Source organism: Rissa tridactyla, chromosome 16 (genome assembly GCF_028500815.1).
Source record: "Rissa tridactyla isolate bRisTri1 chromosome 16, bRisTri1.patW.cur.20221130, whole genome shotgun sequence".
Classification (NCBI taxonomy): domain Eukaryota; kingdom Metazoa; phylum Chordata; class Aves; order Charadriiformes; family Laridae; genus Rissa; species Rissa tridactyla.
Window position 1 is genome coordinate 183,330 of NC_071481.1, and position 13,514 is coordinate 196,843.

The 13,514-nt window shown below is 45.2% G+C and overlaps 2 protein-coding genes across 6 annotated transcripts in view; one reads left to right on the plus strand and one right to left on the minus strand.

Annotated features, from left to right (window-relative positions):
* Positions 1 to 2,047, minus strand: part of SLC45A1 (solute carrier family 45 member 1) — a 75,275-nt gene extending 73,228 nt beyond the window's left edge. For 2 of the 3 annotated variants that reach the window (XM_054222142.1, XM_054222137.1), the window contains exon 1: positions 1,828 to 2,047. The gene's annotated coding sequence lies outside the window, so the exon portion shown is untranslated. Of the gene's footprint in view, positions 1 to 1,162; positions 1,198 to 1,827 lie in introns of those variants that run through there. The other variant, XM_054222138.1, reaches the window with a different exon arrangement.
* ERRFI1 (ERBB receptor feedback inhibitor 1) lies at positions 438 to 13,254 on the plus strand. 3 transcript variants are annotated; one of them, XM_054222156.1, is made up of 4 exons: positions 438 to 519; positions 8,246 to 8,442; positions 8,577 to 8,653; positions 9,256 to 13,250. In XM_054222156.1, exons 2-4 carry the CDS (start codon positions 8,321 to 8,323, stop codon positions 10,452 to 10,454), a joined length of 1,398 nt encoding a protein of 465 aa, XP_054078131.1. In that variant the 5' UTR covers positions 438 to 519; positions 8,246 to 8,320; the 3' UTR covers positions 10,455 to 13,250. The 3 variants fall into 3 exon arrangements, with proteins under 3 accessions (XP_054078131.1, XP_054078130.1, XP_054078132.1); XM_054222155.1 differs by lacking the exon at positions 438 to 519 and adding an exon at positions 1,292 to 1,392 and having other exon boundaries at positions 9,256 to 13,249; XM_054222157.1 differs by lacking the exon at positions 438 to 519 and having other exon boundaries at positions 8,287 to 8,442; positions 9,256 to 13,254.
* Positions 13,255 to 13,514: the final 260 nt, after the last annotated feature.

A 13,514-nucleotide genomic window follows, 5' to 3' on the forward strand; every position in this document is an offset into this window, starting at 1 on the left:
GAACAAGGGCAGATCAAGGATTTTCACCAGAGGTCAATAGAAATGCCAAAAAAGAAAGCAGTCAACTGCAGACGTACACCACACCGTGCAGTGAAATCAAGCATTCTTCCCTCTTAGCAATATCAATAACTATTCCAGCTCAACGAGTATAGTGGACACATTGCATTAATCCTATTGCTAGCAACTCTCAGCGCTGGGAATTTAGAGTCCCACACTGACATTTCTTTGTCCAACAAATAAATGATCGCACTGTACAGCAAAACTGACCAAAACCAGGTTCATGTTGTTTATGCCGTAATAAACAGTATCCCCTGCAAAAGTCTTTGCACAGCAGCTTTCACGGAGAATCCCACTGCTCTAACCACTGCCTTTCACCATCGCAAAGCACACTGTCAAATCTGCGATAACCCACATACGGTTGGTTACTCAACACCCCAATAAATCATTACACGTGAAGGTGGATTTATTTCAACACAAAGTTCAAGAGCACAGACGTTCACGGTAGCAACTCCTACAACGGTAAGAGATTTGGTGTTTTTTCCTTCTGGCGGTGCCGAACGACACGCGTTCCCAGTGACTGCAAAACGCCGGACCCCGAACGCGTGGGGCGAGGACCGGCTCCGCCGCCCGGGCCAGCGCCGCCGGCTCCTCGCCGGCCGAGGCGGAGGGGCCGCGCGGGACGCCCCCGCCGGCTGCGGTTCGGGGAGGGAGAGCGAGCGCTCCCCGGCGGCGGCAGGGGCAGCGTCCCGGGGAGCGGCTCCCGAGCCGGGGGAAGGGGCCTCACGCCCGGCCGCTGAGCGGGGTGGGCGGCCCTGGCAGCGTCGGGAGCGGCGGTACGGGTAACGGGGGCCTGGCGGCATGCGGAACGGCACCGGCGGGGGCGCGAGCTCCGTGGGGCCGCGCGCGCCACCGTCCCCAGCCACCCCGTCCGGAGCCCGCTGGGCGGAGGCGCCTCTCGCTCGGCCCGGAGGCGGCCGGTCCCGCAGGCCCGGGCCGCGGGGGCGCGAGGGGGCAAGCCGGCGCCGGCAGCCGTTCGGGCGGGCGCAGCGGCGGCCGTTCCCGCAGACGGGCCCGGAGGAGCGGAGAGCGGCCGGGACCCGCCGCATCCCCCGCCCGTGCCCGGCGAGGCCCGCACCCTCCCGCCCGGAAACCGCCACAGCACCTTTGCCGGCCCACGCGCGGGCATCGCCCCTTTAAGACGTTTCACGACGCGCGCACAACGTGCGGCGGGGCGCGGCCGGGGGGGCGGGGCTCCCCGGCGGCTCCGCCCCTCGGTATAAGAAGGCCCGCCGGCGGGCGGCGCGGCAGTGACCGGGCGCTGTGGCGGCTCGGCGCATGCGTGTCGCGCCGGCGGCCGCGCGGGGACATGCGGAGCTGCGCGACGCTTTGGGGGTGAGTGACGGCCCCCGCGGCGGCACCTCCCGCCGCGCCGCGCGTTGCCATGGCGGCGGAGCGCCCCCCGCCGCCGCGGCCCCTCCCGCCCGCCGCGCACCTAAGCCGCCGGCAAGGCTCGGCCGCGGCCCGGGACCGCCTCGTACCTGCCGCGCCAGGCCCCGCCGGCGGGGAGAGGGAGCGGGAGCCGGTGCGGACGGCCGGCGGCGGCACCTCCGGGTCGCCCGGGCTCCGCCGGGCCGCCGCACCCGGGCTGCCCGGGCCCCTGGCACGGAGCCGCGGTCCCGGCGCGGCGCGGCCCACGCCAGCGGGCGCGGGGGGAGGCGGCGGGCCACGTCCCGGGAGGTGCGCCGGGGAGGAGCAGGAGCGCGTTTTCTTGTGCTGCTGAGGGTGCGGGGGACAGTAGGGGCCCAGAGCCGCCGCTGCGGCGCTTACCTGCGGGGTCGGGCGGGAGGCGTCTCGGTGCGATCCCGCCCCGCTCGCCGCGACGGAGAGCGGAAGCGGACGGGCGGCCGGAGCCCCTCCGGGGGGACCCGCCCGCGGGCAGTGGTGCCCGTGGCCGCGTTCTTGGAGCCGGAGGCGGCACCGCCGTGCGTTTCCGTCCTGACCGAAACGGTGCCGGTGCGTCCTGTCGCCCCTGTGCGTAAACAGAGACCGCATTGTGGGCTCAGGCTCTGCGCCTCGTACTCTAATTTAGGATGGCTTAATTTAGAGTAAACATTTCTTCATGACTTAATACCCCAGTACACGCTCATCCTCGATTTTCTAAAATAGCCCGTCCGCGGTGTTTAACTCCGGGGCTAACAGCGCGCCCCCAGCCCTGCCCGCTGCCGCGCGCGCGGGGCGTCCGGAGCGACCCCGGCACCGCGGAGCGAGGACCTTGCGCAGCACTGCTGAAGCAGTAACCAAAACCATTGCTACGCTCGATCTAAAGATAACAATACTTAATTACGTATTGATAATCTGGATGGGAAGGGCTGCGGTCAAAGAGACCCAAGTCTCTTTGGTCAGCTTGGGGATCCTTGAGCCTTTGTCATACTGGAATGACAGGTGAACGATGCCTCTGCATCACAAACACGTTTCTGAATTGCATTTATAAGGTAGTAAAACTTTAAAAGAGAAACCAAACTGGTCAATTCACCCACGTTACTTTATGCACAAGCCTAGTTTTCTTTCCTTAGCAACTTACCTATACAGGACAATTTTATTATTGTTTTTTTTAAATAGAAACCTACCTTTTGAGGGGGCGTATGTTCTTGGTGAAGCCCTTTGTCTATCATCCTCTGCAATACAGGAATTATTTCAGAGGAAAACAGTTCCACTTCTCTGTAGTGGAAAACAAAATTAAAACTTATCACAGCGTGTCTAACACTATGGTTATGACTCTGAGTCAGCTATAAAGGAATTTTTATTTCCTGAATGTAAGCTGCCTGTATTCACATTAAAATTTTCAGGAGGGTGAAGTACTATACCTTAAGCATGCATCTGAAATCTGACAAGCAGAGGCAAGGCAATTGTCTTGCTATTTAATTATTAGTTTTCTACTGGCAATTTACAGGTTCCTCCCAGTTGCTGTGTAGGACTGTGAAATGGTAGCCCAAATTTTTAACTGAACTTAAACTCTTTGATGAGCTGAGAACAGCAGTTCTTCGAATATATTCCAAAATAGCTGACTATTATAATCTAAATACATTGTTTGTTTGCTGTTCAGTAGATTTGTCTTTTTAAAGGTATGCCCATCATCATTTGGGGTATACCTGTATAATTAATTTTATTTGCAGCCTCCTATGGTTTGAGCAGCATTTTTACCCATCTTCATTAAGTGATCATAGTCTTAATTTTTCTGCCACAGAATGGTCCATTTCTGGTTGGCAGAATGCATAGAAAAGTCTCTCAAAGTTAAGAATATGCCTCATTTATATAATAACTGTAAAGAATATAATTCCTATAAATGGAAACATCTTCTGAGGCCTGTATCTGAGCGTGATTTGGCTTGGGACTTGGAGGAATACTGAACTGCACTGTGGAGGTTTGCTGCATAGTGAATAAGATCTAATTATTTATTACATTAATAGATTTAAACTAACTTTCTTGTGAGGCTGTTTCTGCTAGGTGTTGGTTGCTGGGTATTCATCTAGTTGCAAAGGCAAAAGCACTTAAGGGATGATACGACCACTAGAGAACCAGGATTATTTTTTTTCTTTTTGGAAGTATGTGGAGTTCCAGAAAGTATACTAACAGCTCTTAGGCTTTTTAAAGTCCAATTAGAAGTCTGAAATACTTAGAAGGGGTGGTTCTATCTTAAGTACTTACGTTAAATAGAAAGTCAAAGGAAAAAAGGAAATTACATCACATTGTCAAATAAGGAACAGCTAGCTGGAGAGGATGACTTGTAGTGCAAAAATGTGCCCCTCCTCCCGTGAATTGCTTCTGAGATTTGTTAAAGATATGTGGTGGCAAGGTGAGCAAAAATAGGTTGTGCATTTAAGGTAGCCACATTTCTTCCCCTCCCAAAAGTAAGTAGGCCGTACTTCCCCCCTCACCCCCACGCCTTTCCCATTTCTTAGAAGTATATAAGCTGCTTGTTAGGAGTGTTGCCTTTATAAAATCTGTACAAAATTTGTGCAGGCATTCAAAAGTCTGTACAGCAAATTGCTGTATTCCATACCCATTAAGTAAAACATTTTAGAGCATGGTTTGGTCTACTGTGCATACCAGAAAGGCTTTCTTTATTATGAACCTGACTCTCCTCAAATATTTGGTTTCATCGGGGCTGGGAGAGCAGGGAAGAGAGTAACAAGATTCTCTGTGTGATCAGTGGTAGGTGTTGGAGCTAAAATGTATGCAAATGCTTTAGTTTCTAAATAGAGGATTACTGTTGCTGTAACACAAGTATTTAGTGATATTTATCAGTATGAATACTGTATATTTGGGATGTTTTATGTAACTCAACTTCGTGTCACAAAAATTTTCCTATATATTCCCATATGCATTCCTCACTGTGTAGATACCCTACTGTTTATGGATGTATTTGACCCTTTTCAGCTTACACATATCCATCGTATTATAACTCATTGGTTCAAGTCTGAAGGTATGTTTGGCCTTGTTAAAAAAAAAAAAAATAAAATCAATCTTATCTCCAGTATTTAGAATAATTTGTATTTGTTAATGCGAACAGGCATGAACTATTAAAAAGCATCTCCGTTGCACAGTTGCCTTGCCTTACAGTGGATGGCGTGGATAACTTCCTAACGTACCAACAAACCTTTGAATTGCCTTGGCTTGTGTCTGCCCTCTAGAAATTATTAGCTATAGTTTTAGTTTGAACTAACTCAGTTTCTTTTGAATAACACTGAAACTGTAACATCTTCAAAAGCACTTAAAGTGCTTCGATCTTTCGAATTGCCATAACTAGGCCAGACAAGCAGAGTAACCGAAAACCCATTCTGTACACATGAGCAGCATAGCAGCGCGAGATCCAGAACATTTCATTACTGCATAGCGTCCATTTTCTTGAACAAATGTGGTTTGATTTTATTTATGGTGAAGTTCAGATCCTCAAGTCTTTAAGGAGGCAGGATTGGGCCCACAGTTACAGTGAAAATCGTTGTTTATGTCTTCATGACTGACTTTTAAAGCCAATTACTAGAACATAGTAGCCTCACAAAATACAGACTGCTCGGCTTTAGTAAGAGCACGCTGTATAAAACACAGAGTTTGTCCTCCTCAATTACACGTCCTCGTGGCTCCCTCTTAAGATACTGTATCGTCAAACAAGCGTATGCACGTTTTAAAACACAGACACCAACTCTCTAGACTCCACTGAAAAAGGACATGCCTTACCTCTCTTGATACTCCTAGCTTAAGGCATAGAGGACAGTTTCATAACTCCGTCTATTCACAACTCCTTACTGAAATGTCAAGGCAAGTCACCTTCTGCGAACTCACAAAGAGGTTATTGTTAAAAACAAGCAAGTTTTATGGCTGCAAAGTTTGTCTGTGCTTTATTTTTGAAAAAATAAAGAGTTGATTGAAACAAGTGGAAATTACCTTTTCCTAGAGTATGTAAATATTTAATTCCATTTCAGAAGTTGAGCTTAGCATTCCAGAGGGATTTCAGAGAGGCGATTGTGCAACCATCAGTCTTAAGAGCTGAGATTTAGACAGCATTCAGAAAGCTGACACAGTAATTACTAGCAGTGGTTTTGGCGTGGGATCTGATGGAGGTTGGGCTTCTTAACAAGCCCTGCAAGGGTTGTACGTTATCATAGCAAGTACATTACATGTGCTCTCAAACTACAGCAGTGCCACCCCCCCTTCCTGTCTCATTTTTTATATCATAATCGATGTCTCGCTCATGGTCTTGTTGGATCTTGTATGTGCGCTGAGGTGGAGTACTACCATTTGCTGACTAATCAGTGCTCCGTATCAGTGATTTTTCAACTTGTGACTTGGATTTGACTTCAAAAAATACTGAAACAGCCGTGCAAACTTCTTCATAACCATTAGCCTTCGGTTCAGTAATTCAGTCGCCGTTTCTTTTGCAGATTCATTGCTAATAGGGTAGGATCTGTGAGGCATGAAAAATCACTGCTCAATACAGCGTGAGCTGATGTGATGGATGTTTTATTTGTGAATTGTGTCAACATGATAGGAAGGAATTTTAGAATTGGTGCTATACTTGTACTGCGCTGCCTAAGTCTTGTTGACAAAGGGATTTCTCCAGTTTCTGTGCCCCCACAGACAATGGTTCTGCTTGCACTCACAGAACTGGACGGAAGAACTGCTGCTACAGGACTAAGATATTTTGAACTCATTTGCTAATCAGAACTCCGTTATTGCTTCCTGTGCCTGTGTGTTTGTACTTAATTTTATTATGAAAATCTGCAGTTCCCATTAGTGGGAAGGGTCCAGCTTGACTGTGTAATGCAAAAATTTCCAGGGTTAAGCTAGCTTTTAAGATCGTCTAAAAAGGAAGAACATAGTCTTTACTAAAATTGGGAGGGCTGAAGTAAGTAGGACTAAGACTCAAATGCTTTTCTGCAGCAAGCAGAACACTGGTTTGGCCCTTGTTAGCTTCTTACTAAAGCTAATTGCCTCCTGTGTAGAGGTCTTCTTAAATGACTGGCTGAAATACACTGGGTATGTGGTAGTGAATACAAAAATGCCGCTGCTGTTGACACAAGGGCGATCGCTGGTAGCCTTGATCAATAAAAGCATCACACTCTTTAAGAGAACGTGATTAGGTCTTGCACGTTATAAACACGCTTGCAGTCAGCAGCTCTTTGCCATGTACCGTTTGCTTGTGTGACCAATACTGGACCCAATTCAAAATTCAAATTTGGAAAAGCGTAGCAGAGTTGTTCTCTCTCAAACATGATGTCCCTGCTCACTGACTAGTGACTGACTTGGACTAGATGACCTTTAAAGGTCCCTTCCAACCCGACACATTCTGTGATTCTAAACAAGTGTGTATAAAAGGCAAATAGTGGTGTTAGATTGCAAATTAATCCTGAGGCACCTGGCTTACAGTCCTGCTTAGGAGTCTGCCCATCCCTCGTGTTGCAAAGAAGTATAACGGATCTTTCCTCTTAAAGGACGAGGAAGATCACACATCTGCATAGAATGCCCCTTTTCGAACGGAGTTACCATAAGCATAAGCTATTACTTGTTTCTGTACCCCAGTTTCTTTCAGTGCCGTACTGTGAAGGCGTTCTCTTGACACGCGTACTGCAGTGATGTAGCTGGCCCTCAATCGTTGGTCAGCTTTTCTTTAGGTGGAATTTTTTCTTTTGGGGGGAAAAGGAAGGAAGTTCATGTTAAGAAACTGGTCATATTCTTGATTCTCCAGAGAGACACAAATTAAACTGTTTTGAGTGGGTTGGGTTTTTTGTTTTAAACAGCCACATAACACCATATTGCACTCGCTGAATTTAGGATATTTGTGTAGATGAAGCCCAGACCCAGAGAACATCTTTGCTTATAGTCTTGGACTTAATTTCTTCTGACTGCTTTTACACTGTCGCCCTCAATAATCCATTCTAAATTTTCTAAACAAAGCCCTGTGTGTCAGCTTGTTCTTAGACTATGATTACTTATTCAATATAAAGCAATTGCCAACACATTTTTTTTCCTGTTGTAAATGGGCCAGATAAATCATTGTTCACACATTCAAAATAAATCTGAATACAGCAGGACAGTTTAAGATGAGATTATTTCAAATTACTAGATTTCTCATTTGTTTGAAATAGCTAGAAGACTTGAGTCTCATTAAAACTATCTTAACGTTTAAGTTTGTTAACAATAGTGACTGCTTTATATAAAAGAAGTTTTTGAATTCTGATTTAAGTAGTCAGTAATTCTGTTCAGTGGAGCAAAGACCATTTGTTAGGCTATTGAAGGTAATATTTAAAAACAGACTAGGCTGTTATATGTTGGCTACACTGGAAACCATAAACTCATTAGCAAAAAGATAAAACTAAGGATAAATGGCTACTAGAAAGTTAGAGATCGTTCCTGAAAACTTATTATAATAATTAATATATGCCAGAATAATTGTCAGTTTACGTACAGGAACTGAAGTTGTTGATGCACAGGTGCCATACATCAACTTTACTGAACATTTTTCTTTTTTTCTATACAGTTTAATTCTGTAGGAGAACTTATGTACTTTGCACTTTAGTTTTGCAGTCAGACACAAGATGACAAGTTTGGTAAAATTTTCCTATTAGCAAGTATTAGGACAGAAGGCCTTTCTACACAGATATTTAATTCCTTTAAATACTGAAATTTCAGATGAGAGGTGGACTCATCAAGTTTGCATTTCTGATATTAATGTCCTCTCTTTTTGAAGGGAATGAAAACTGCAGGAAGCCTGTCAAGGACTGAATTTCTAGGGTCGTGAGACATCACCAGAGAGCGGCGCACAATGTCAACTGCAGGAGTTGCTGCTCAGGAGATGAGAGTCCCATTAAAAACCGGATTTCTTCACACTAGTCAAGGCATGGGAAGTCTGAAAACCTGCTGGAGTAGCCACAGTGGATTTGAAAAGTGAGTGAGGCTATAGTCTGATCTATTGCATCTTCAAGTATGAGATGAGCATTAAGAATATTTGTACCAGTACCAACCTATGGTTTACTTACAGCAAAGGCTTTTCTTTTTTTTTTTTTTTTTATTCTTTTTAGCACTTTCTTTAATGTGGACCCTATAGCAGTGGCATATAATTTGAATCCATCAGCAGAGCAACATTTACCACCCATTGGTAAGTATAAAGACTAACACATGCATATTTAGGTAGCACAACTGAAAAAAAAATAATCCTCAAGTCTTCACTAAGACACTAAATGCTTTTCATTCTGGATATAAGGCTGCCCTCTGGTGACTGAACGCAGGCATTTCAAGAAAATACTGTTCAAGCCCAACAACAACAAAAACATTTAAATAACATGATCAAGTTCAAACAAACAAAAAACCTCTTTTCCTTGTACTTAGAGGCCTCTGAGTTGCCACAACGTTTCTGATAGAAGAGCCATTTAGTAAAACAGCACTTGTTCTGTTGTACTCCTCTGCTGGGATCTTTGTAGCTGTAGCTCTGTTCTGTTGCACGTGCTTGAGGTCTCTTGAACTACCTCATTTAACTGGAGCACTGGCCTAAAATAATAAGGTAATCAGCTGCTCTCTTAACTAAAGACAAATCCGTGACCAAAAAAGATCTATAGTAACTAATTTTTGTTACTGGAGTCATTAAGCAGACATTACTTACTGTTGCATTAGAAGGAATTAAATAGTTAAATATGCAGTGTCAAAATCACGCGCTAGAGCGCTACTTAGAAAAGTGTTTCTAAGACTTTCTCACTTTTTTAGGGCACTCTTCCAACCATGCTTCCATGAATGACCACAGCTTTGCTGAAAGTTGCATCCAAGTCCCATCTCAGAAATCCAGCCCCCCTCCTGTAAGTCCCAAAAATGAACAGCCGATTTCAAGATATGAAGACCATCTGGTTCCTGGGTTTAGTAAACTGTCATTAACCATGGGCTGTGTTTCTGAAGAAATACCTCCTCACATGCCAATAAAAAATGGGCCAATTCAATTTCTGTCTGCGTCTTCCAATGACCGGAGCTCCAGACCACTACCCCCTCTGCCTATCGCTGAAGACCTTACTCCAGATGAGGTTGACAAAGAGGTGGAATTCCTGACTAGCTCAGATACTGACTTTTTGCTAGAAGATTATGAACTTCCTCCTTTTAAGTCCAGTGCTCCAAGCCGGCGGAGCTTTCGGGGCTGTGGACAAATCAATTATGCGTACTTTGATACTCCAACAGGACCAAAACCAGAAGATGCCAACCCTACACAAAGCCTAAATGGGTACATATCCAGTATTTATCCTCCTCCACAGCAGCTGCATCGACGTTTGCGAAGGTCCCATTCTGGGCCAGCTGGATCTCTTAATAAACCAGTAGTAAGACTATCTGGACACTTAAACAGGTCTTCTCCAAACTCTGATGAAGATAAACCAGAGATACCACCAAGGGTTCCCATACCTCCAAGGGCCCTCAAACCAGATTACAGAAGGTGGTCAGCAGAAGTTGCTTCTAGTGCATACAGTGATGAAGATAGGCCCCCGAAAGTGCCCCCAAGAGAACCTTTGTCATGCAGCAATTCCCGTACGCCGAGTCCCAAAAGCCTGCCGTCATACCTCAATGGGGTTATGCCCCCCACCCAGAGTTTTGCACCTGATCCTAAGTATGTCAGCAGCAAAGCTCTACAGAGACAAAATAGTGAAGGATCTTCCAACAGGGTCCCTTGCATTCTTCCGATTATTGAAAATGGTAAGAAGGCCAGTTCAACTCACTACTATCTGCTGCCTGAAAGGCCTCCGTATTTGGACAAATACGAGAAATTCTTCAGAGAAGCAGAAGAAAGTAGCTCTAACACAGACGTTCAGTCCTGGTCTGGTGACTGCACCGCTACTTCAGCCCCAGCAAAACTGGACTCAAAACCTAGAATGGACATAGCTGGTCATCTGAAACGAAAACACCTGTCTTACGTGGTTTCCCCGTAGTCTCTGGGAGCACGGTCTCAGCGCAGTTATTCAGGACGGAGCTGAACTTTATCATGTTACAAAGTTCTTAAGGTTCTCAGATAATGAAGTAGGACCAGTTTGTCCTCCGAGAACTGGAAAGTGGATGGTAAAGTCCTCTTATGCTGCATATCTCTGATATGTTTCTTAAGACTGTTTTTTGTCTTGGCATGTATAGCTGAAAGCCTAGATTCCATAGAAACATATGGAGGGATAGTAGTCACAGTTGGCCAGTTATATGCTACCTAGGTGAACGGATTTCGGTAGTCATGTTATAAAAAAAAAAAATACAGCTTTGCATACAAGTCACTTACAAAGCTGACAACAGAGCAGATAATGCAGTACGGTTTTGTATCAGGCATTTCCAAAATTCCTTTCACACACTGAGAACAGGCTCTGTCCTCTTTGACTAGGACGTGCCAACCTGGCGAGAAGGTAACTGCAAGATCTGATATCCACTTCAAGACTTGGCAAGCATATTGGAAGTGCATTTCGAAAGATGAATCTATTTTACAACTTAATTTGACACTAATAGACTTTTAAAGTGAGTTAGGTTTTGTAGATTCTTTCAGTTGCTAGACACACTTGGCTCAACTTTGCCATTTTTCCTAGGAGAGACTTGGACCAGTTATTGCTAAGCTGCTGCTGCTGCTCTTTTCCTTCTGGATCCTGGAAACATGTGAAAGTGTCCTGAAAGTGGCAGAGGATACGGGCAGCTATAGGGTTGCAATTAAGTAGGCAGTAACAACTACGTGCTCACCTAGAGTCTGAAATTCTGACGATATTAAATACAGAATCACAGCACAAGCTGGTCTTGTGTTACGGTTTCTATGCAGTATTTTAGGGGAGGAGGAAAGTATGAGGAAAAAATATGATTCCATGTATTGAACAGTGTCAGTCCCATCTCTCGCTGCTTCAGATGCTGCTTCTTGCTGTTTAGTTTTTCCTCATTGTGCCTCAGCGATCCACTAAAGTTCACTGAGGCGCCACATTTGTGCATTAGCAGTTTCTTATGCTCGTTGTGATTACATTTATCCTCTTACAGATAAGCACAAGAGAAAGGGTGCTCATTAACGGAGGTACAGAAGCAGAATGTGTTCCTCCTCACAGAAATAAACAAGCTGTTTACAGTTTAAACTGCTGAATGAGATGTTTGAGCTATTTTAAAGCTTACTTTTTATTTGTTTTAGTACAAACTAAATGAAGGTGAAATACATGCTATAGAAATGCACTGATATTTCTGCATCATGTACAGTATTGAATAAAAAAGAATTGACTTTGTATTTTGAATATTGTCATGCCGAGTTTAATAAAGCTATAAAATACTTATTTATGATACATTTTGGTTTTTGCTTTATTGAGTAGTGTATGCAGTTGTGCATTTGAGTTCTGCATTTACTGGAAAGTTCAAAGCGAGTAATGTTAAATGTACAACAAATGTTGAATTCAGCTTGCATTTAATTAAAATTAAGATTTCTGCAGAAGTGTTCAATAACTCACATTGCACACCATTAATTTTAATTCCTTTTTACTACCTGGTAGCATGGTGTCTATAGTTTTGTGCTGACAATAAAACATCCTGTAAGACTTGAGTTATTCAGCCTATCATTATTAATAACCTTTGTTATTTCTAGAGTCACCCATAGCATGTTAAGCACCATTGTACAGAAAAGAGAGGGCAGTAGTGTTCCTGTCTTCAATTTCTCGCCTGTTAAAAAAGAACTAAATTGTACATTACGGGTGACTGAAGAGAAGCTACTCATATTCTGAGGGCAAAAAAAAGAGTCCTGAGCATAGCATGGTAATTTTTTTTTTTCTTGAGAAAGAAATTGCAAATACTCATCACAAAGCAAGTACATTTAACTGTAGTACGTGAACGATGGGTAAAGTTGCTGAAGCTATGAGGCATCGCACAACTTTGATCTTTTAGCTGTGCGCGCAGGTAAATACTTGCCTTGATCTGGCAGTCTGAAGTCCTCACATTTTCTGTGAATGAGTTTATTTCAGAATTGTACTTGATGGAAAAAACGTCAGATGTAGTTTTTCAGTAATGCCTAATTACTTGGCTTTTATAGCTGGGGAAATTGCTAAGCTTCATTTATGTATGTGCTTAAAAACCTACTGCTGTGCCATAACAGTGCTAAGAACCCACGCAGATTTGCCTCCAAAACATAAACAAGTTATCTAATCCTGCGCAAGGCTGTTGACGATAATATTCACCCTACTGAAAGCTCTGCTTCCCCTCCACCCCCTAGATTTTTCTAAGGTGGAAAAAATCAAATTGGTACTTGCAACCTTCCCCTTAAACACGAGCAGCTTTAAACCTAGGACCCCAAAATAACAAACCTTCTCAGTTACACGGTCGCTGCTGCAGCAAACAGATGGATGCCGCCAAGCTGCAGCTCGTTCCTTGTCGACTGTGAGACTCAGCACAAACTCGGCAGTTGTCATTTCAGCAGAACTCAGTCTAAAGCCAAGCAACTGCCCTGCAAATCTTTTCTGGCTCTTGCCTCTGGGTCCCACTCCTTTCCCAATACCTGGAACCCCCTTTTAGCCCAGGGTCCTGTGCTTGAACAGACTGCTCTTTCTCCTTACCTGGAAGCGCCTGAATCCCCCAAGACCTCAAGCCTCAGTTCTGCCCCGAGTAGCATTCACTCTCAAATTAATAGCAAAGCCACTCTTGGATGGGAAAAGAAGAAAGCTTCCCCATCCAGGTACCCCATAGTAAGCGTCCTCCTAGCTTTCAGTGGGATTGTTTTGGCTTAAAGCGTTTGGGGAAGAGCCACATGGCTCGTGTGCGCACCGAGACACGAGCCGCTCCTGACGGGGAGCCCAGCCCAGGCACAGCCTTGCGTCTGGACAAAGTGGAACCGCGAGTCCGAGCTGTGGCACTGGCTGCCAGGTCTCCTCCACTGCTCCCGTTGTGAGTACGGCGATGGGATAAAGCTTCTGCCCTAACTCGCCGCGCACCGGCCTGGCGCTACTGCTTGGTGTTGGCGCAAGGCAAGCCAAAGAGACTTCTCAAGTGACTAACAGCTGAGC

Coding starts and splice junctions, on each gene's coding strand:
- ERRFI1 (XM_054222156.1), top strand. CDS start 8,321: ATGTCAACTGCAGGAGTTGCTGCTCAGGAGATGAGAGTCCCATTAAAA. Junction 8,443..8,576: donor AGCCACAGTGGATTTGAAAA/GTGAGTGAGGCT, acceptor TATTCTTTTTAG/CACTTTCTTTAATGTGGACC. Junction 8,654..9,255: donor GCAACATTTACCACCCATTG/GTAAGTATAAAG, acceptor TCACTTTTTTAG/GGCACTCTTCCAACCATGCT.